Here is a 22,500-nt window from a genome sequence, read left to right on the forward strand (position 1 = left end):
CAAACCATATTTTAAGTTTACCTGCATGTGTTGTCTCTCAGAAGATAAAACAACGTCATTTAAAATGTGAGGAAACTTTGAAAACATTTATGGACAGAATTTATCAAGTGAACCCGTTACTGAACGCTGTGGTTGGCGATCGGTTCGAGGAAGCCATAGCAGAAGCAATGTACATCGATCAAGTTCTCGATTCTGACGCGGCAGAGTTCGATGAGATAAAATCCTCTTTGTTAAGCAAACCTTTGTTGGGAGTTCCAGTAACCGTGAAAGGATCGCTCGCATGCAAGGGATTATCACATTCGGCTGGACTGGTGGATAGAAGAGATGCGATTGCCACCGAAGACGCCACAGTTGTGGAGAATCTCCGTAAAGCTGGCGCTATCCCTATCGCTGTTACAAACTGCAGCGAGTTGTGTATGTGGTTTGAGACTGACAATATTCTGTATGGAAGGACAAACAATCCATATGATACATCTAAGATGGTTGGAGGAAGTTCAGGTGGAGAAGGATCTATCATTTCCGCCGCTGGCTCCGTTTGTGGTGTTGGCTCTGATGTCGGTAAGTCAGTGGAATATCGGCTTATTCGTTCTCCCCTACACTCTACCGTCAAAACAAGTGTTTTCGATATTCATTGTGCCGGTCATAATGACTAGAAATCGATTTGACTAAAGCTTAATGTGCAAAGCTATCCTAATAATGTGTCATACGAAATTTAAGAGTAACATGTTAAGCTTTACATTTCGAATCGGAATATTGAAAACTTGACTTAACCCCGGCAGTAATTTCTGTCCTTTCACAGTTATCCATTTTAACATTAAGACTGAATTAGATAAGATCTCGACTGGTTTATAAAAATAAAACGATTTATCCAGTAAATTTTCAAGATGTTTTGAAAGGAGTTTTAAATAATAATCTTATGTTAATTCACCTCTTTCAAAGGACAAAGGATTTTCAATGTTCTTGGTCTTAAATGTGGCTCTTTCTCGGAGTTGTAGCCATACTAAAGCCGGTTATCGCCTAACCAGTGCTATTTGATAGAATGGATTCGGGAAAGAGAATTTACGCAGTAAGCAACTACGTTAAGTCCTCTTTTTCTATATTTACGTGAGCTTAATTATGCTTGCGGAGGCTCACCAAGTGAAAGAAATCCTTTGTTTGATGAATCTGAAGGTACGTGGCCACTCTTGACTTTTTGTGACCTTTGTGACAACAGACTGCATGCATCTTTTTATCGAAAATTGAAAAGAATTTGTCAAATATCAGTTAATTGGAAAATAGCAAAAATCTCGGTCTGATGACGCCATTAAAACGGCAAAGGGGTCATAGAAACAGAGTGCTTTTATTTGTCAAATATGTATTCTATGTAGCCATAAAAATATCCAAAGAACTCTTTCTCGTAAAGCCGATTGCAGGTTACTCTTCAGTATTTGAGGAAAATGGGACTAAAGAGGTGTTGTCGAGCCTTTCTGAAATTTTGTCAATTGGTAAAAAGCTAGAAGAGTGCTCTTTACAAAATAATTAGGATAGTACGCGCACTCTCATTGGTCAATAGCTGTGTTTAGATGACAGTATGGAAACACGGTTGTGACATCACACGAATTTTGATTGGTTATGTGTTGTCAGACGCGTGTTTTGATTGGCTGATAGGAGATACGAGCGTGTATCAAGAAAATCTGTGTCAATGTAGAAGTAAAAATAACCAGCATTTTCCTTCATTTGTCGAATTATCTTTGAAAACTATTTTATAAAAGCAATAGAGGACTTTTTTTTCCCGTGTTTCCATAGCCTTATCTAAACACTAGGGGAAGTTGGAAGAATTCTCGACAGTTCTGCAAACCCTCTACTGCGTCTCTGGTTTGCATAACCGTCTCGAATTTTCCCAACTCCCCTTCAGTCGTGTTTAGATGAAGCAATGGAAACACGCAAAAAGTCCTCCATTGCTTAAGTAATAAATTCTAGTCCAATTTTTAGTAGTTGTTGATTTTACATAAGTTTGTTTCAGCTTCAAGTTGTTAATCTACTAACAGCGACGATTTTTCTGACTTCATTTCTTGTCCTTACGCTGTTCAAACATGTGAATTTTCTGATATTCTAAAAATCATTTAATTCACCAGTGTTACATGATATATTTTGAACTCACAATGGACGAATTCCCAGTTGGCTTGATATCGATTGATGGCTCAGTTGCTTATCCAATGAACTACTGACCATGATCTTTCTGACTTCCGATTTCAAACAATTGATTTGTACCGTGATTTTCTTGCAGGAGGCAGTGTGCGACTTCCAGCGTTTTTCAACGGAATATTTGCACACAAACCCAGTCCCTCCATAATCCCCAATGACGGACATTTACCTGAAGCGTCTAAAGGATTAAAAGAGTACATTGTCATGGGACCAATGTGTAGGTACGCGGACGATCTTGTCCCTTTGCTAAAAGCCATGGCAGGCCCTAAGGCTCACGAACTTTGCTTGGATGAAGAAGTGGATCTGTCTATCATTAAAGTCTACACTATCCGCGAATCGAATTTTCCATTTTTAACTTCACCCGTCGATTCAGAACTGATAAAATATCAAACAAAAGTTTGCGCTTTTCTGAGGGAACGATTTGGTGCAACAGTCGAATACGCTAACATGGAATCATTTCGATACTCCCCACTTATTTGGTGTGCCATGATTCTCGCGGGGGAGAAAAACAAACTCACAGCGCAGATTTTACGGAGCAAGGGCAAAGCAGCGGCCCCTAAACCGTTCTTGGAGATTTTGAAGTATACTTTGGGGTACTCAAAATATCATTACACCACTATGGCTGCGGCAGGAATACAACATCTCAAAGATTCGTTGCCTGACTTTTCATCAAAGTTTGTTGTGATGGGTACTAAACTGCGAGAGCAGCTTCAAGATCTGCTTGGTAATGATGGCATTCTGCTTTATCCTTCGGCTCCAAACACAGCAGTGCCACATCAGAAATCCTCTCTAGCGCCGTTAGATTTCAGCTTCACCTCTGTATTCAACGTCATGAATCTGCCAGTCACGCAGTGCCCTCTGGGTCTTGACAGAGACGGGCTACCGCTGGGCATACAGATCGTTGCAGGAAAAAACAATGACAAGCTGTCAATTGCGGTTGCTAAGCAACTTGAAAATGAGTTTGGAGGATGGAGAGAGTGGTACCCCGGGAAAAAGGCTGACAAGAAAAGACTGTGAACTTTCAAACTTTAACGTTCAAATATAAAAAATTGGACTTATCACAGCCGACACTTTTTCAGAGGGTGTTTACTCTCCTTTTTACTGGAACTTTGATGTTTCGCTTTTTAGAGACACTACAATTTTTTTCCTTGAATAATTTTCTCTTTTCGTTGCTCAAACACTTCCGTGTTTCTTAGATATGGGAGTTGTGGTAAGCGAGATGGTACCCTAAACAGGCCCATCGGGTATTGAACTGTGCTTTTTATCCAAAGATTTAGCAGGTCGCTAATGTTTCAATGATCGGAATGAACTTCACAGTGTAATGAATTTTGGCTAATTCTCTTCCTTTTTCTTTTATTATATCTAACTTTGTTTTGTGGGAGAGGACGGGCTTATCTGCTTCTCAAAATACAAGCGATCTAGGGTGCCGAGATCTCTTCAAATGTCAGATATATTTTGAGGGAGAAAGTAAAACCGGTTTTTATTACATACTTCTACGTAATGGGATCCAAACAACCAGTTCGTTGTGAAGTGAGGAGTTTTATTTTATTTTCATCAATATCAGCTCAATCTTTTTTGTTTGATGGCCACCTATTTGAGTTACCTTCATTGATGTCCACGCTTCAGTTTTTTGCTGATGTCTTTGCCTGACTTAAATCTTAAATGACATTGACGGAGTAACTGCGATGGCGAACTAAAACGGCACTACATGTAATAACATATACCTCTTACTAACCTCGTTTTCTCGGTCCGTACTGTAAGTTACGGATCCTCGTTTTTTCCCGTTGATTATAAATTATATCTCTGAGGTTAACCGGCGCGCGGGCAAGGAAACTAGTCAAAGTGAAGCGGAAGGTTCAACTGCCACAAAGAATGCCGTGCCAAAATCCCAAAAACTAAATCTTCTTGGCTGTTAAGTTTGAAATAGTTGCTTGCAAGATTCAAACAGTTTTCAGTACAAGTTTATGCAACAGAAATGACATGAAAAACTCGCTAGATGATGTTTTGTCGAAATGTTAAATTTAGCGGGCTGTACAGCGAGCCGTACTGTAGAATACGGCCCGCTAATTTAGCCAATTACAGCGCGCGTACTATCTGAGAGATATAATAAAATATGTTATTGACCCTGAACGTTTTCTTTCTAAAAAGTCAATTTTTCCTTATGACTGCGAAAAGACACCTCTTTCGATCTTATTTAATCGTTTTCACTGTCTTGCAATAAAAAAATAAATCAAAAACCATCCAGTGGAAAAAGTCAAGAATTCGTGATGTTGTAGAAGATAAATGAAGAAGACACTTCTCCTAGGTTTAGGCCTGTGCGTTTCCCCAAACTTCAGATATTCGTCGAAATGTTTCGCAGAAATTTACAGAGCCCAGTATGAAAACGCTATGTTGGTGTACTTCTGTGGTGCACCAATATGGCGGCCAGAAAATAGTGTCAACATTTGTTACTTACTTTGGCTATCTAGGCGGGTGATCATCTCTACTGAACAAACAGCTATTTACCTAAGCACTTTTCCTAATGCTTTAAATTCTAAAAAGGCTCAAAACCATGAGATAAATATACATTTCTCAATAAACTCGATCGTCGCCTCGTGTCACGCACCGCTATAACTCAGAAATTCAAAATGCTCTGGTTTCCAAACGAAGCACGCTATTGAGCTTTAAAATTGCAAATGGATACAAATGTACCGCCTCTTATGCCTGATGAGGATAAAAACTTGCGTGGCTCTTTAGTTTTGGATTTTAGGAAATGATGACGTCACGTGAAAACGATCCATAGGCATACAGTAGCACCGATTGACAAAATCAATGCGTGACACAAATGATTTCGGGATGCTCAGTTCGTATGCCCAATAACAAGCATTCTTTCTTTTTAATTCCAAATAGATTACCGGGCTCGCCTGCCTGCCACTGGTTCGTTGCTTAAACTCAAATCTGAGAGAAACGTAAACTGCAGAGCAACGCTTTAACGTCACTGACATGCCATATTAGAAGAAATAATATAACTCATGCCTGGGAATGTATTAAATAAATAAATGCGTTCCGGTGTTTTTTGATATCTGTGTTGTAATTCCGATCTTCGTGATTTCACGTTTTGACTCGCTTATGATCGTCCACGTCAGTCAATCAGCGCAGACAAAGAGGATCAACTCTCCGGGAGGGATAATTAACTACGTCATAGTCTTATCTACGTCACAGTTCTGAAAACGTGTTTGCGTTAGGCGCCCCCATTACACAGATCCGGTGTCTGTAGTAACCACATACATGCGATTTCCTTAAGAAATCCTTTGTTTAATTCGAGAGTGCTTAGAATTAACCCTACTCTTAATTGGTTTAGAATCGTGCTCATAGTTTCCTAACATCTACTATAAATTGGCCGCGCTTAGCTCAGTACATTCAGTTGGCTAAGTAGGAGATTTTGAACAACAGGTGAAATCAGTTGAAAGGACATATCTACAAGCATAACCCTTGGTATGTAAACACATTTTCTTTAGGCTCCTAAACGTGAGAACAACATATATTTGTAGTATCTACATTGTGGTAGGTTAAGCTTATAGTATTTAGAAGGATTTTTTTTATATCAAGCTATTATTGCTAAATTTTGGTCTTGCGATATGTTTCGCTTAAAGTCATTTGCTATTGGATAACAAAACTTATAAACTAGACGATGTCAACGACGACTGTGGTCCTTTGGGAACGGAACTTAATACTAATGCAATTATTTTCGATCTTTTGCGCTTTGCTTAAAGACTACTAGTTGATTAGTATTTTCTCTTGGGATCGAACATAAAAAGATGATCTCGGTTCCTGAATGAATCCGTTGGCCGTTGATTCTCGAGCATTTTGACGAAATTTACCTTATCATTTGTCTCGAAACTTATTTTTTAGCGGAATACAGGGCATTATACAGGTTAGGTGGCCTGACTTGAGCGGTTTGAGACGATCAATTGGCCAAGGGATGTGATCAACTCCACTTGAATCAACTATAAAGTCACACAATTAACAACTTATGGTTAGAAAGATAATCGCAGTTCGATGCAAGCAAGCACGAAAAATAAAATCTAGTCTTGAACGGTATTCGAATGCAGAGAAGTGCCCATTCGAAGGCTCAGTTTTTCCTTGCTATCGCTTGATCAATACGGCAAGGCGTCACTTTTTCCTCTCGGTTAATCATAAAGTAGTCGATATTGACGCTATTGGTTTTCTTGTAGACTAATATAGCCATTTAATTTGTTCTGCCTAAGTCATCCTCTCGAGCGTCATACTAATTCAATTTCGTTTTGACTGCATTTGAAACCATACTTTCGCAAGAGTCGGCACAAGCATTTCACTCAAAGTCATTTGAGTTTGGATATTAACAAAAAAGGGACTTGAAATCTTTTAACTCAAGGACCTCAACGATACCTGTCGTCCTTTTTGGGAACCACCGCAATTAAAATGAATTAGATCTATTTTCTCTTGGGACTGAATATGAGATTATCTCAGTTGATTGAATGAGATCCCTCGTGTATTCTGACTTTTAGAAAGCATTGTTTTAACCTTTTAATCAACTTTGTTCGGGTTTCTCAATTTCTCTTTAGGAAACCTAATATTCTTCTTTTCTTTGCGTTCAACATCATCTGTACCCGGGAATAGAAGTAAAACAATTGTTTATGTTTTTGTTGATGGTTATGCGTCGGTACACTGTCAGGTCCACGACAAATGATGTTTACCGGCTCGTCTTCTTTTTTGTGTCTTTAGGGAAAACGAGGGCTACTATAGACCAAGATTTGTAAACCAAGATTTGTAAAAGCACTTTTCGAAAAACAAGACAGTTTGAATACAGGCGCACGAATGGATCTCTGCAAGGAAAGTTTACCCCTTTTTTACTTTGCATTAAAAGCAACAGAGTCGCGAGTTGGATTTCTGTGGGACAACTATTTTCCAGTTCAGTCAGAAAAAGAAAGAATGCCTTTCCTAAAAGAGAAAGAATGCGTTTCCAAGCCGGCAGACCCAATTTTAAGTTTACCGGGACATGTCATCTCCCAGAAGATAAAGGAGGGCGAGCTAAAATGCGAGGAAACAATCAAAGCGTTTATCACCCGGATTAATGAAGTAAACCCGTTACTGAACGCTGTGGTTGGAGATCGGTTCGAGGAAGCCATAGCAGAAGCAAGGTACATTGATCAAGTACTCGATTCTGACGAGCCAGAATCCGATGAGGAAAAAACTATTTTGTTAAGCAAACCTTTGTTGGGAGTTCCAGTAACCGTGAAAGCATCGTTCGCATGCAAGGGATTACCACATTCAGCTGGACTGGTGGATAGAAGAAATGCGATTGCCACGGAAGACGCGATAGTTGTTAAGAATCTCCGTGAGGCTGGCGCTATCCCCATCGCCGTTACAAACTGCAGTGAGCTGTGTATGTGGTTTGAGACAGACAATGTCCTGTATGGAAGGACAAACAATCCATACGATACATCAAAGATGGCAGGGGGAAGTTCAGGTGGAGAAGGATCCATCATTTCCGCCGCTGGTTCCGTTTGTGGTGTTGGCTCTGACCTGGGTAAGATACAAATTCATGCTGAAATATCGTAATAAATCGATAAAACAATAATGCGATAGATAATTATTGCTTGTAAAATTGTGATACCATGATTTGCCGTAGTTTGCTTTTCACTTTAAAAACCATTTGTGAGGATGTCGCTCGAATCGACTCAACATAGGCGAATCGACTTGTTAGTGACATGACTTGTTTGCGAAACAGTAGCTTACACTTTGTGAAGCACTCATCGGCATGGAGCGACATAAGGCCACTCCTTAGAAGAAGCAATCATAGTATATAGAATGCGGGGGCTTCAATTTTTAGCGGTCATACGGACCGAAGTGACTTAAGAAGACTGTTAGTAAGCAAATAGAAGATAACTTATATTCGCCGGGTGTTCGCAATTGGTTGCTGCTTACTGACTGACCAGCCAAGGAGTCGCTCATACCAACTCTTTCTACGCGACAAGCGAGCCGCCGAGTCACTTTTAAACTACGGCAGTGAGAAATGCCAATGTAAATTTTTGCGCAAAAATGAAAGCGGTGTTTACAATCGTTCCTGTGTTTGAACTATTGAGTTCTCAGTGAATTAAAATTATGCGAGATTGTTAGTGCCCCCGTAATAAAAGAAAATCGCTTAATCCTTTTTTTCTTCAGATTTTGAAACTATGTTTGCCCAACACCTGACTCAGGCAAAATTTTGAGCTTTGATTTTTATGCAAAGGCCGTTCACTTTGAGTGTAAGTTTTGGATTTGGCAGTCCGCCAGTACTCACGTTCACAACTGACCGATTGGACCTCAGAGGGTTGGATCCAGGGAAGAGTGACGTCAAAGGCTCACTAGCTTAAAATTTCAGCGTGTGAATGCAGCTTATTATGTATGCAAAACGCGAGTTTAAAAGTCTGAAAGCCCAAAATTCCTGTGCTGCAGCATATTATTTCCGCGACGTACACGCGCATTGCATTCTTAAACTAGTGATCCTTTGACGTCATTTTCTCCTGGATCCAGCTTTCTCAAGATCTTAAAGATAGTAATGGCGGACCATTAAATAGGAAAATTCCAGTTAAAATAAACAGGTGTCTTCAAATCAAGGCTTAAAACTTTGGTCGCTTAGTGTTTAGTTAACATAGTTTTGAAATCCAAAGAAAAATAAGTACTGATTTTTTGGTCACTGGGGCATTTTAACCTTGACGTGCGGTTCAAAGTTACGCCTGCGTAAGAAGTTAGGTTAGCGGCCAACAATAACTTTATTTTCTTTGAGAAACCTCTTACATAAGCGGGTAATAATTTTTCCCCTTGTGGACTTTTGAGAACTTAACAATCAATCACTTTCTTCTTGCAGCTGGCAGTATACGCATTCCGGCACTTTTCAATGGAATATTTGGTCACAAACCCAGCGCTAGAGTTGTCCCCAATGAAGGACACATGCCAGGAGGTGATAGTGAGACCGTCAAGGATTTCCTTGTCGTCGGACCAATGTGTCGTTATGCCGACGATCTGGTTCCTATGCTTAAGGCCATGGCAGGCCCAAAAGCGTATGAACTGGGTTTGGATGAAAAAGTGGATCTGTCCCACCTAAAGGTCTACACTCTTCATGAATCACACTACCCTCTTCTCACTAGTTCACTTGCCAATTCAGAATTGATGGAACGCCAAACTCAAGTTTGTTCCTTCCTGGAAGAGCACTTTGGTGCTACAGTTCGAGATACTCGAATCGAATCGTTCCAATACTCTCCCTTTATTTGGCTCGCTATGTTGTTCCACAAGAACGCCAGTTCCCTCAGTGCACAGCTTCAGCAGAACGGTAAAACTACAGAAACAATACACCCAGTTGTGGAGATTTTTAAGTCTTTTCTGGGACACTCAAAGTATCACTGGGCTACCATGACCATGCTTGGAATGGCGTCCCTTCACCAGTCCTTTCCGGGCGCATTGTCAAAGTTTGTCAATATAGGCACCCAGATGCGTGAAGAGATTCAGGATCTTCTTGGCAATGACGGCGTCTTGCTTTTGCCCTCATACCCGCATACAGCGCGGCCACATCAGAGATGTCTTCTTGCTCCAATGAACTTTAGTTTCTCCGGGATCTTTAACGTCATGAATCTGCCAGTTACGCAGTGCCCCTTGGGTCTTGACAGAGACGGACTTCCGCTTGGCATACAGATCGTTGCCGGAAGAAATAACGACAAGCTGTCACTTGCAGTTGCTAAGCAACTTGATTGCGAGTTTGGTGGATGGAGGAAGTGGTGCCCGGGTAAATTGTCCGACCAGATGACAAACTAGTTGTTTTGCGTGACGTAGTCACGGCACAGAATTTCGAGTTTCCTAAATGTTTAAATTATGTATTATTGCTATCTTTTGAATGAGGAAATGTCTCAGATATTGGACTTATTCTGCCAGTGAAGCAATTTCATCTTCCCATTCTAAAGAAGGTATCAATATGAGAGAACTTTATATTTTGCCACTTTGGCCATTGTTTCTGTTTATAGAGAAATATTTCAAAATTTCCAATTGCTATTTATTTTTGAATATTTTATGTTTAGTGATAAGGCTAAAAAAAAAAGCTATAGTTCTCTATTATATATATATATATAATATATGCTTTTGTAATATATTTGAGACTGATATAATTTGGCATAACTGAATAGAATATTATTGTGAATATAATATTTATTGAATCAAAAGGAAGACAAATTACTACTTATGTCCTGGTTTTTTTTTTGGAAAAATATCAAACAGTTGTTCTTGAATAATATTTTGTGTTTAGTGATATGGCTGAAAAGATATTTTAATGTATTATAGTGTAAAATATATGTTTTTGAAATATTTTTCAGATGAATATAATTTGGCATTATTGAATATAATATTTATTGTATCAAAAGAAAGGCAAATTACTATTATTTTATGTTTTGTCTATATGGAAAAATATCAAACAGATGTTGTTGTTGAATAAAGTACTGAAACACGAATTGAGAATTTCGACTTCCTTTACTTGTTAGATATTTAAAGAACATTTTTGCTACCTTATATTGTATGTTAATTTTATGCAGGATTTTTTGAACACAGTATTCCTTTACACGACAATTTTTGGGGAATTGTCACCCCCTCCCCCCAGTATTTCCAATTGTCCGTCCCAAAAAGTTCAAGATGCTGAATCCTAAGGGACATGTAGCGAGGTTTAAAGTTATCACTTGGAAGAGTGTTGTGAACAATTACAATCACTGCCGAAAACGAAGGAAGAAAATTGCACTAAATGACAAACGCCTTAACTATAACTTCAACCTTGCGATTTGCAGTCCATAAAACAATATACCTGTATCCCTTTCTCCCCACGTCCTCAGTTACCTGTGAAGGTAGTTATCTTAGAATCCCGAGCGAGATTTCTGGGATTGATGTTTTACCAGTTACTGAAACGTTGTTATGGTGATTTTCGAATTCTTGTAGCAAAACGAGGGAGGTGTATTTTTGTGTTGAAGCTAAGGTTTTCGACACCGTTTGATTTTGCTAATGATATTGAAACATAAAAACAATAAGGCGTCCAAGAATTGCAAGCCTTTCTAGTCTTTTAAATTATTAATGGCGTTTTAAAAGTTTTATGAAGGATTTGCAAAAGTAAAGACGGCAATCGTCATCCTGGTTATAACACTACTTGAAAAGTGGTATGTATAAACCTGAAAACAGAAAAAACTGATTCCTTTTTTACTCATATTGGGTGATCTTTGAACAATAGTCCAGTCGCAAACATACCAAATTATTAAAGTAACCTAAGAGACAACAACTAGTACAATAGTATCATAATAGATAACTTCTTCTTTTTTACGACACTGAAGTGAATCTTTGTAAGACTCAAAGCATAAAGCTTTCTTTTCTGTTTCAAAATGATCGTCTTTTTGATGATTTTGTTGCAGCCGGCAGATCTTCATCTTTTTGGTTGATATATACTAAAACAGTGGAAAGCGTTGAAGCCGCGCTCTGATTGGCTACTCAAACTACGAATATCGTTTGCTATCAGTCACATCCAAGCAACTCGCCTGGTGTCAGTTGCGCTAGAAAATATTGCATTCGTTGCAGGAATAAATGAGCTAAATGATGTTTTCTCATTGTTTTAGTATATACCCTCCGGTTCGCGGCTCGGCAAATAGCCACACCTAGCCAACTTCACTCCAGTGAATAGTTGTTAACGAGCAGAGAATCTACTAGTTGACACCAACAGCTATTTGCATCCTTCCACAAGGAAGCTCTGGTTCGGCAATTAACCGCTTGTATTGCAATTTCATTTTATATTTGAAACAGCGATTTCCCTTTTTTGTTCTAAAAACCATGTGCTTTTAGCTGTCGCATAATAGATGGCAGGTGGCCATCTTTTAATTTTGTCAAAAGGACCATTTCATCGTAAGTGTCCTTTCTCCTTCATCGTGAAATTTTCAGTGTTTATTCAGCTGAACTCCGACATGTTAGTTTTGAAACGCTCTTTAGTTTAAACCAGTCCTAAATAAACAAGTCCAGTCATTCCACCTTACCCTATACCCCATGGGAACTGGTATCACGTAACCACAAATATAAAACAGTTGGTTTATGCAATTTAATTACTCTGAAGATGATCGCAAGATCGAAAACGTTTAGTCAAACATTTTAACAGTTTTTACCTTTTACTATTTTGCTCTTTAGTTTATTGTCTTATTGTTGCTTGAAGACAGTTTTAATTTTAGGTTATAGAACGTGATTATATCAATCTTTCTACAAACATTTTGTAGGTTTTAACGCTAATGTCAGGATACGGTTCTTTCCGTTAGGACAGGCGTAAAGAGCGGGAACATATTTACTCAGTTAACGCCCTAAGCATAATACACGTACTCTATTATAAAGAGGCAAAGTCACTAGTAAAAATTATCAGTTATCCCACTATCATTGGAGCTGCTATCACAAGATATTTTGCTGCTGCTAGATTGTTATTTTTTGTTACCTTTGGTGCGAGTCGTCGACCAACGTAAGTCTTTTATTTCGTTATAGCTAATACCGGTAGTACTAAAATTCGCGGAACTATCAAGTCTTGCGATATTTCCTGAAGAGGACGTTGATTTGCGGACGAATCTGCTGGAATCAACAGGATTGATCATTGTTACCATTACCAAAGTATATTATATAATCTATTTTAGTGTTTTAAGATAAGTTCTGTTCAAGCGGAATCGCTACGCGGATAGTTTTTTGATTGTTTTATTTATGCTTAGAGTTAAGTGTTACTGTTATACCTTCCACTGAACTCAAATACATTTTCCAAATGGAGGAGAACGAGTAACGTGTCATGAGTCAAAACTCACAAACTCCCTAGGACCAACGAAACTCACTAACTCCGGACAAAATTTTAGTCTCTAAAGAAACTGTGGCACTGGGTCGGTGGGAGATTGAAACAGAAACTGATTTTATCAAACGAGTTGATAAAGGTCGAATAACCACCGTGAATTCGACCTTTATCAACTCGTTTGATAAAATCAATTTTTATCACTTACTCCGGACCCTAGGGAAACAACGTTTTGAACTTTCGAGTCGCACGTGATCAGGTCGTGCACCTTTGAAACAGGTATAATGAGCATTATCGAGCATTTTAGTGACTTTTTTGGGGAGAAGCGAGCACTGGAAAAAATGGAGCATTATTGATTAAGGTGGAACATTTTAGTGCGAAAACTTGACTGGTGGGTCAGTCAATTCAAGCAAAAGAAATGGCGATAAACGGTTGACATCTGTCAATTAGTAGAATTTGAAACGGTTTTAAATATAGTTTGAAAACGCCGTTTATTTTTAAAGGTTCCTTGAACATCGCTTCCAACCGCTACCTTTTTTGCTCTTTTGATAGGAACGTTTCTAAATCGCAAAAAAGGTACCTTTTTCGCGCTTTTTAAGAGATCGCTTCTAACTGAAAAAAGGTACCTTTTTCGCGCGTTAAAGTTTTGTTTGGTAAAGTGAGAAATGCATGAAAAGTGGACAATATTGACGTCAAAATATTTTCACTCGAAAGCTTAAAATACCCGCCTTTTTCCTTTTTTTAACTTTTCACCCGATTGACTAGCATTAACAAAAAAGGTAAAATTTTGCATGTTGTTCTATGAAAAATAAATGCAGAAAGTTAATTTTTTTGCTCTTTTCAAGTAGAAGAGTTGATCTTTTTGTAAAAAAGCAGAATTGCCTGAACCTTTCACTGATTGTTTTCGTCTACATTTGCTACGTCGACTACGTCTGCTATTACTTTGTCTATACTGCGTGTATTACTACTCCCTACGACTGCGATCTGTTACTTCGTAACTAGGTTTCGAACATTCCTATTACAGTGAATTGTACACGCGACTGCTATTATTACGAACTCTAAGGATCTGTTATCCTGCGAGCAGGCCCACCGTAAAGACTAAGAGAGAGAGAGAAAGTCTGCTAGCAGGCTAAGGATCTGTCATTAAATCTGCTTAATATTCTATAACGTGGAGTTCGAATCATCTATTGCCTTGCACCGTGCTATTCCTATTGAGATTTGGATTATCGCGACCTCAGAATTTCAGCACAGTACACGACAGAACTTTTTTACCGAGCGATTCCACAGGACACCCAATATCAAGATACACGTCATATACCAAGAGAGGATGAAGTGAGGGAAGGGATCCCCCATACATGATGGGTTTTTTTAAAAATCCAATTTTAGCTGACTAATGTTACGCATGCGCATTATCAATGGCAAATTCAATTTTATTTGCATTGTGATTGGTTGAAAACCTTCGAGACAGTCTTAGAACGCGAGAAGAAAAGATGTCGACGCTGTCTCTAGGTGTAGTTTTTATTGCATTCACTTTCAATGCTATCCATGCGCTTGTGGTACAAATACTGAAAGGAGGACAAAACATAGAAAGACCTCGGCAATTCCTTCTACATGGGAAAGTCCTTTATTTCGGATGAAACGAAACATGCTTAGATCGGCTGTTTTACAATGCTGCGGTGTGCTCAGGCTTGTCAAAGAATTGCGCGAAGTTGGAAAAATTTTGCCTTATTTGCAACGGGTATATGGTCATGATTGAATGTGCAAATCACAATAATGGATGTTGTCGAGTATTAAAGTAACTGGAACCGGAATTAAGATTTTCTGTTGTGGTTTTTTCACGAGGATACCCGCGCTTGAAGTGAATGAAAAACAAATTTGCCAGTTCGACGGGATTTGCTCATGGCGCGTCACTGGTAAATGAGCTGGTAATCCGTTCAAAGGATCTCACAGCTTAAAATGTATCCATGAATGGAGTCAAGGTAGGTAACAGAAAAGCATGACAGAAGAATTTCGTTTGTTCTCTCTTTGAAGCGAATGCATTCTATCCGGACGAAAGAGTCACTTTGCAGAATGTCAATCGGTTTATAGCTTTTTCTGTTTGAACTGAACTCTTTCGTTAACAGTACAGGACTTTGGTCTCTGACGTTGGTCTACGAAAAGCCGTCAACAAAGATAAGGTTTGACTAGAGATATTCCCGGTAAAAGTGGCACAGCGAATACTGAACCCCGAAGTTTTCGACTCCTTCGTGTACCAAAGTGCTTTTCCTTATCAAAGAAACAGTGCTTGGTTTTTCCACCATCAAGTCTTACTTTCTCTGGACTAAGGCATGGAAAGTCTCTGTATTGCTAATGTATGATTTTCACACCTTCTGAACATTTTTTCGTCTTCTCTCCTCTTGCAATGTGAACTAAAAGCATGCATGTTTGACGCGCAACTGAAATTTTCTTTCCCCAAATCAGACAATGGTGTCAGTGTTCACGTTACTTTCGGTCAAATCTATGCAAATATGTCTTGGTCCAGCGATCACCATTAGTATGGAAAGAACATATTTGTGACGAATCGAACTGCTTTGAAAGTTTTCCTTCAAAAGTGGCAGGGTGCACGAAAATGCTCTATGAAACTAAACTAATTTCCAACGAAACTTAGCACTTTGAGATGCGATGATTCAACTCTGGGCCAAATTATCAAGATGCAATGACATTATTAAATGCAATATACTGCAAATAAGACTCTTGCTTTTATTGCAATAAATATCAGCTATTCCCAGCTATTAAAAATTGTACTGAATTACATAACAAAAGTTCTCTTAGTGTAATAATGTTTACAAATAAAAATGCCTGCCTAAAGATTTGGTCATTTTTGCGACGTAAAACGTTACCGTGGCAACAGGAAAGCCCTGCAAAAAAAACACACATTTTGGCTTTAGCTGCTCATATCTCAAAAACGATTTTTTATTTCTGAGATGTAATCGACATGACAGAATGAAATTTTCTGCAAAATTGAAAATTTAAGATAGTTCTGAATCTACACCACAGAATTCTTTTAAACTTTGCAGAGAGTTTTATCTTGGCCTGCTGATCACTTTTGTGCAATAAAAAATTTGGGTCACCGACTTCGTTTTTCAGATATGAGCAACTAAAGCTAAATATAGGGTGTTTTTGCAAGGCTTTCTTATTACCATAGTAACTTGTTACGTCACAAAAATGACTGCATCTTGTTAAGCAATAATTGATGTTTCACATGGTACCATAACATTGCTGTTACGTGATTAAGTATTGTAGTGTCAATCCTTCGAATAACAAGGTCTTCCTGAAAGTGTTGAAACTGGTTTGTGTAAATAATGTATATTTTAAAATTTTCATTCCCTTTTGTGGGTGCCTCACATGGGCTTGTGTGTCCCCATTTGAACCTTTCCCCCTTGGGAATCCCATTCATATTTTATCCATATATTTATCCAGCTACTACCATTTTTTCTTTAGTGTGTATTGCCTAATTAAGTTAGAAAGAAAGAAGTTATTAATAAACATTCAAATGTAACAATTCTTTAAACTTTGTACAGTGCATTTTTTTACCTTTGTCTGCACATTCAAGTTTTATGGGACATGTGACTGTTTGCAAGGAATGGCAGCAAAAATAAACAAAAAACAGGTCAATTAAATTTTTTGACACAAAACAGCCATAATATTCAGGTATACCTTCTCTTCAATTTCTTCTGCACGTTTTTTGCAGTTACTATAAGTTGCCATACACCAAGAATGACGTAAAAAATAAATTTAATGAACACACAATGGTGTGTGATGTTCCATCATCCTAAATCAATGTATATTATACTTAACAATGTTTTATTGGGACACATTAGTTATTAAATACCGGGCTCCGAGTCAATTACTGATAAGGTAATACCGTTATTATTGATGTACTATACTATCCCTTTCACCCCTAAACCAGCCAAACGTAGTATTTTACTCATCAATAGGGTTAATTAACAGGCCAACAACATTTAAGATCAATGGCTGCACATTTCGTACATTTTCATCCTGATTTAGATAACTTTACTTTATTCTCTGCAGTGAGATAGTAACTTACCACAAAGTGAGCAATGAATATATTAGAATGAACATGAAATGCTCACATCAAAATTAACAAGTAGTTAATATTGTAAGGTAAGGTAAGGTAAAGTCTGCATACGAGCCAAGTGGCCCATCAGGCCAGAGCCCATTCCAGTTTCCATGGCATGAAGCGACTAGGAGTATTTCTATTCCCCCCTGAATGGGATGCCAGTCCATCGCAGGGTTACCCCCAGCATTTTGCCGGTACCCATTTATACACCTGGGTGGAGAGGCAAAGAGGGAGTAAAATGTCTTGCCCAAGAACACAACACAATGTCCCCGGCCAGGACCCGAACCCGGACCATTCGCTCCGGAGTCGAACACACTAACCACGAGGCCACCACACCTGCCACAAGTTAATATTGTGTCAGAGTTCTATCACAAAGTCTGCTTTACCTTGAATTGCCCTTTTAAATTTAAACATTGCACAGAAGAAAAGACCTGGTTTATGTATTTCCAGACATTCCACATCAAATGCACAATTTTAATTGTGCATTTAATGTGGGTGTAATTTACATCTACAAATGGTCAAGTGAAATTTTTACCTCCCCAAATAGAACTCATTCACAAAATTTCATTCCAGTACAACCTACAAGTCTGATGGCAGTGACCACATCATTCCTTACTATTGTATAGATTTCCTAAGAACATCAACATCACTTTAGAATAATTCGCTGTTAGCATAAATGATGAAACAATGAATAATTACTATGGCTAGACTTGATGGAGTTACTTTAGATCAAGGACATAATTATCCAATAAAGTAATAAACTGGAATTTCATTGTTGACTCATTTTAGCACATATTATCAAGCATGTCTTCATGATCACTTGATGTAACTAAGAATAATGTCTAAGAATAAGTTCTTGAAGTTTTTAAGGTAGTTTATGTATCTTGAGAGTGTTTGCACCTGAGATAAATGCAGTGAACCAGGTTGGCCTCAGACACAGACACACAACATAGAGGTGGCGCGGCTGGTATTAAATTTCTGTCGACGTCTCTGTTGAGATAAGATGTTCTTTAAAAGGACATCTCATAACTCTAAACGATCACTGAAAGAAAATGAATGAAATGACATACTTCCTTCCAGCGATGGCATTCTAGTTGGATGCCCGCGAGCTCAAGGGATATATTTCGCAACCACGTTAAATAGTACTCCCTTCGCAACATAGGAATCTGGCCTTTGCTCGTGTCTTTTCGCACTTTGAGCATTTGTTCCGATACAATCACTTCCACGGAGAAATAAAGCTAAAAAGTATAAAAGCTGACTCGAAGCAACATCAGAGGCGTTCTTTCCCCGAGCAAATTAAACGGACTGCTTACAAAAAGTGTAACGACAGAAAAATTCCCGCCGACTAATATGCCCCTTGCAGAATCTTTCTACGCAGATTGGCCAGTTGTAATGTCGTAATTTGATTTTAAATATGCGTGGCATTGGGAACGAAAACTTAAAATAGCTTTGGGAAACTAAAAATAGATTTTAAAAAACTATGGTGGGGCAAGGGGATCCGTTCATTTACCTCTCTTTTTCCTCTCTTGCGTATACACATTTCACTTCGTAAAGTACTTTTGCGCAAGTCTTAACGAGAATCATCATGATTAGGGAACACTTCTAACAAAGACGGTCAAATGTTATACCTAGAAGCTTGAAATTGCTAAAGCTGACTGACAACAATAAGATGTATGTGCGACAAGTTCAGTTCATCTTTAAATGCTAAAAATGGTTTGAAGCCAGGAGTCGTATTATAATAGCTGAAGTTCCGATTGTCCGGGTGAGTGTTATCCTGAGAAAGCTTGTGTAGGATGACATTGACTTTTCGATAATCTGAGCGAACAACAACAACAACAACAACAAACTTTATTCGTGCCCAGAAATTATATAGAGTTAACATAAATACAAGAAAGAAAAAATTACAAGGTAAAAGAGCACAGCCGCTTATATAGAAATAGCTAGGCTAATCGAGCTAAGTGGCTAGGCCAAGCGGAAAATTTGCAAATACCCTACATTAACATAGAACTACGGACACGATTTACCGTTCACGCACACACGCGCACACACAAAAAACAATAGACAAGGGGAAGTGCACACGTTAAAACTGGAAAATAAAGTACATCAATGAGCCAATCAGTAGTTGGAGATAAGCGATTCTTTTAAGAAGATTTTGAAACAGGTACGCCTCTTAGATTTTAATGACTCTTCAATGGAATTCCAAACTTTAGCTCCAAAAAAACGAATGTTAAATTTGCCATAATTGGTCCTCGCTTTAGGCAAATAGTATGAAGTCTTACTCGCCAGTCTGAGTAATACAACTGAACAAGGACCAGACCAGTCACATAGTGCCGTATCTTAGAGAGTATGCCAATACATTTCTTAACCTTCCTTGAAATATGTGAAATGTGATACTTCCAACTGAGATGTGAGTCAATGAGAAGACCCAAGTACTTAATAAATTTCGCTTGCACAATCTCCCTGTTAGAGATTTTTAGTTTGACTATGTGCCCCTTTTGAGGGGGATGGAAAATAATGAAATTTGTCTTATCAATATTTAATGAAACTTTATTAGCCATAAGTCAGTCAGATACCATTCTCAGATTATAATTAACAATGAACTCAAGTTCAACTAAATTAGAATTAGAATAAAACAGGTTTGTATCATCCGCAAAGATGTGAAAGTTAAACACATTGCTGCACTTACTGAAATCATTAATATACAGGAGAAATAGAAGAGGGCCTAACACAGAACCCTGTGGGACACCATGAGTAATGAGAGTGTCATCTGATTTAATACTACCTATAGTAACATACTGCCTCCTATTGCTCAAATGGGAAGCAAACCAGTCATTAGCAATACCACGGATTCCATAGTGGGTTAATTTCTTTAGTAATATTCTTTGATCAACAGTATCAAAAGCCTTAGAGAAATCAAGAAAAATTCCACAGGAAAATAGGCCATCTTCAATTGCTCTTTGAATTTTATCTGTAATTAAAAGAGTTGCATGAAGAGTGGAATAATTTCTCCTAAAGCCAAATTGTTTGTCATACAAAGTATTATATTTATCAATAAAAGAGATAAGTCATATTCAGAGTCAGTAGAAGGTATAAACACTCTGGACGGTTGATGTGATTGGCGTTTGGTCATGTTGGAAATTGAAATAACCAAATCTATGGCTACAACACAAGGCATGTTTTTATCAAGGCCCAAAATTTTTTAACTGTTTTTCTGAGAATTATTAAATTATTAAGTATCTTTTCTCCATTAGAGATGATTAGTATAAAAATCTGGGTGACACCACTGTCCTGGCACGCGAAATGTTATCTTCCGTTTTCCATCCGCTTCTCAAAAACGTGCACGCTTAAGCTCCCTAATGACTGCTCATCAACCGTGCTGTCCTTGGACATATACAAAGTTCCCCCAACGTCAATTTCAATGGCAAACATTCGAACGCACTAAATAATCCCGGTTTACTCCTAGTCTACTTTTTAATGTGCAAATCGGTGATTTTCTATCATGATCAGTCTTTGGAGATGTCTCGCTCAGTCATTTGCACTTGGATGGCAAAGAGTGCACTTGAAATTTTTTTAACACGACGAATTCAATGACGACTGTGGTCCTTTGGGAAATAAACTCATTGCTACTTCATCTTTTTCGATCTTTTGTGTTTCGCAGAAGGACGTACTAAGTGAATTATGTCTATTTTCGCTCGGTTAAAAACTCTTTACCGCTGCAACAGTACTATTTTCGATCTTTCATGTTTCGAATGAATCTATCTTTTCTTGGGATCGAACATAAAGAGGTTACTTGAGTCGACTGAATCCTCGGCTGCATATTAATACATAATCCCCTCGCATTTTAATTAGCTTTTTTACAAATGTTTACTTGGAAATATTAAACCCGACGTTACAATTACTGTATCAGTTAAAATGAGCAGCGTTTTCTTGTGGTATTTTTGCTTCATTCCTCGCCTGAATTTCGTTGTCGTTCAAGTCCGAAATCTCTTTTATTTGTAAAGAGGTCGGTTAAAAGATCCTCGGTGCCAAAATTGAAATTGTGAACTGCTTGTTAGTTGTCTGCACTCGCAAATAAAAATTCAAAATTGTTTTCCGAAAGTTCAATTGCAGTACCGCTAGATATTGCGAAGTTGCTTCTAGCATCACTAAGAACAATCAATTCGAAATGCGACTTTGAAAAATTAACACAATTAAAAAGCCGAGAACTTTGTTTAATGCCACCAGTGCCAGCATGGAATGTTGAAAACAAAAGAAAGGTGAACAGAAGATTTATTATATGGGATAAAACACCAAAAAATGATCTTTGATCTTGTAGGACCAAGTTAGAAATCCGGGGTAGCCAATCACTGCGCGGGATTTGGTTCATCTTGTCCGCTCACGCGAGCTAGTCATCTACGAATGTACTATATTGTCGCTTCAGGCCGATACCCTCACTTTTAACAGAGAAAGAAAATGACACTGGATGGAAACATCGATTATTCAATGAACTGATGATATTCCAAGTGCTATAGATCATAGTGGCAGCTGGGTTTTAAGTTGCATGCCTCTGTTTACCTGCCACTCGAAGAGAACGATTAACGCCATTATTTGATAATCTAATCGACGGTTATCAGGAAGGTGCCATAGCTCACTGGCCAAGGATAATATACTTTGTAACATGAAAATAGGTGATTTTCTATCAGTCTTGTCTCACTTTGAGTGATTTGCGGCTTAGGGTTTAGGGTTAGGGTTAACCCTAACCCTAACCTAACCTAAACGACCTCAATGACGACTGTGGTCTTTTGGGAACTTAACTCTCTTCTACTCAGTGCAACTCCCGGGGGGGGGACTCCCATATGAAACAGACGGGGATGCTCGTCGGAAATTTTGAATTTAACCCGTAAAGGAGACCAATCTAGGCGTGGCTTAAGCAAATTTTGACCCCTAAAAGAGACCGTTTAAAAACACAAAAATACGACACGCAATGAGTTTTAATGATAAAAAGGCATAATCGTCGAATGCTTTTATCTAAAAAGAAAATTTAAAAGGAAATTTGACTTCTGTTTCTCTTCGCGTAATTCTGCGTTACTTCGCGGAACCCTAAACGAGACCTTGGTGGCATAAAATATTGGCGCTTTGCCCGGAACACCCTAAGCGAGACCAAAATCCAAAATTTACACCCCTAAGCGAGACGACGAGCATCCCCGTCTGTTTCATATGGGAGTCCCCCCCCCGGGGTGCAACTATTTTCGATCTCTTGCGTTTTGCATAAATACGTCAATGAATTAACTTATTTTCTCTTGGGATCGAAAATGTCATTGAATGACATACTTAGCTATACTTGGCACGTCTCTGTATTCGTTGACGTTTGTTTCGGCGTTGATTATTGAGA

At 38.4% G+C, this 22,500-nt stretch overlaps 3 protein-coding genes across 3 annotated transcripts in view; all 3 read left to right on the forward strand.

Annotated features, from left to right (window-relative positions):
* The window catches only part of LOC137994350 (fatty-acid amide hydrolase 2-like), a 3,874-nt gene extending 208 nt beyond the window's left edge, over positions 1–3,666 (forward strand). Inside the window, exons 1-2 of the mRNA XM_068839924.1 lie at positions 1–558; positions 2,267–3,666. The exon at positions 1–558 is cut by the window's left edge and continues 208 nt beyond it. Of these exons, the coding sequence (XP_068696025.1) occupies positions 1–558; positions 2,267–3,201 (1,493 nt within the window). The 3' untranslated portion in view covers positions 3,202–3,666. The remainder of the gene's footprint in view (positions 559–2,266) is intronic.
* A 1,842-nt stretch (positions 3,667–5,508) lies between these two features.
* Positions 5,509–10,680, forward strand: LOC137994351 (fatty-acid amide hydrolase 2-like). The gene is made up of 3 exons (XM_068839925.1): positions 5,509–5,658; positions 6,928–7,732; positions 9,053–10,680. Exons 2-3 carry the CDS (start codon positions 7,021–7,023, stop codon positions 9,991–9,993), a joined length of 1,653 nt encoding a protein of 550 aa, XP_068696026.1. The 5' UTR covers positions 5,509–5,658; positions 6,928–7,020; the 3' UTR covers positions 9,994–10,680.
* Positions 10,681–12,602: 1,922 nt separating this feature from the next.
* Positions 12,603–22,500, forward strand: part of LOC137994352 (fatty-acid amide hydrolase 2-A-like) — a 27,793-nt gene continuing 17,895 nt past the window's right edge. Inside the window, exon 1 of the mRNA XM_068839926.1 lies at positions 12,603–12,697. The gene's annotated coding sequence lies outside the window, so the exon portion shown is untranslated. The remainder of the gene's footprint in view (positions 12,698–22,500) is intronic.

Source organism: Montipora foliosa, chromosome 3 (genome assembly GCF_036669935.1).
Source record: "Montipora foliosa isolate CH-2021 chromosome 3, ASM3666993v2, whole genome shotgun sequence".
Classification (NCBI taxonomy): domain Eukaryota; kingdom Metazoa; phylum Cnidaria; class Anthozoa; order Scleractinia; family Acroporidae; genus Montipora; species Montipora foliosa.

Excerpts from the sequence above, each read along its gene's own strand:
- LOC137994351 (XM_068839925.1), top strand. The coding sequence starts at position 7,021 with ATGGATCTCTGCAAGGAAAGTTTACCCCTTTTTTACTTTGCATTAAAA. Across the intron at positions 7,733-9,052 it reads TGGTGTTGGCTCTGACCTGG|CTGGCAGTATACGCATTCCG; the intron begins GTAAGATACAAA and ends TTCTTCTTGCAG.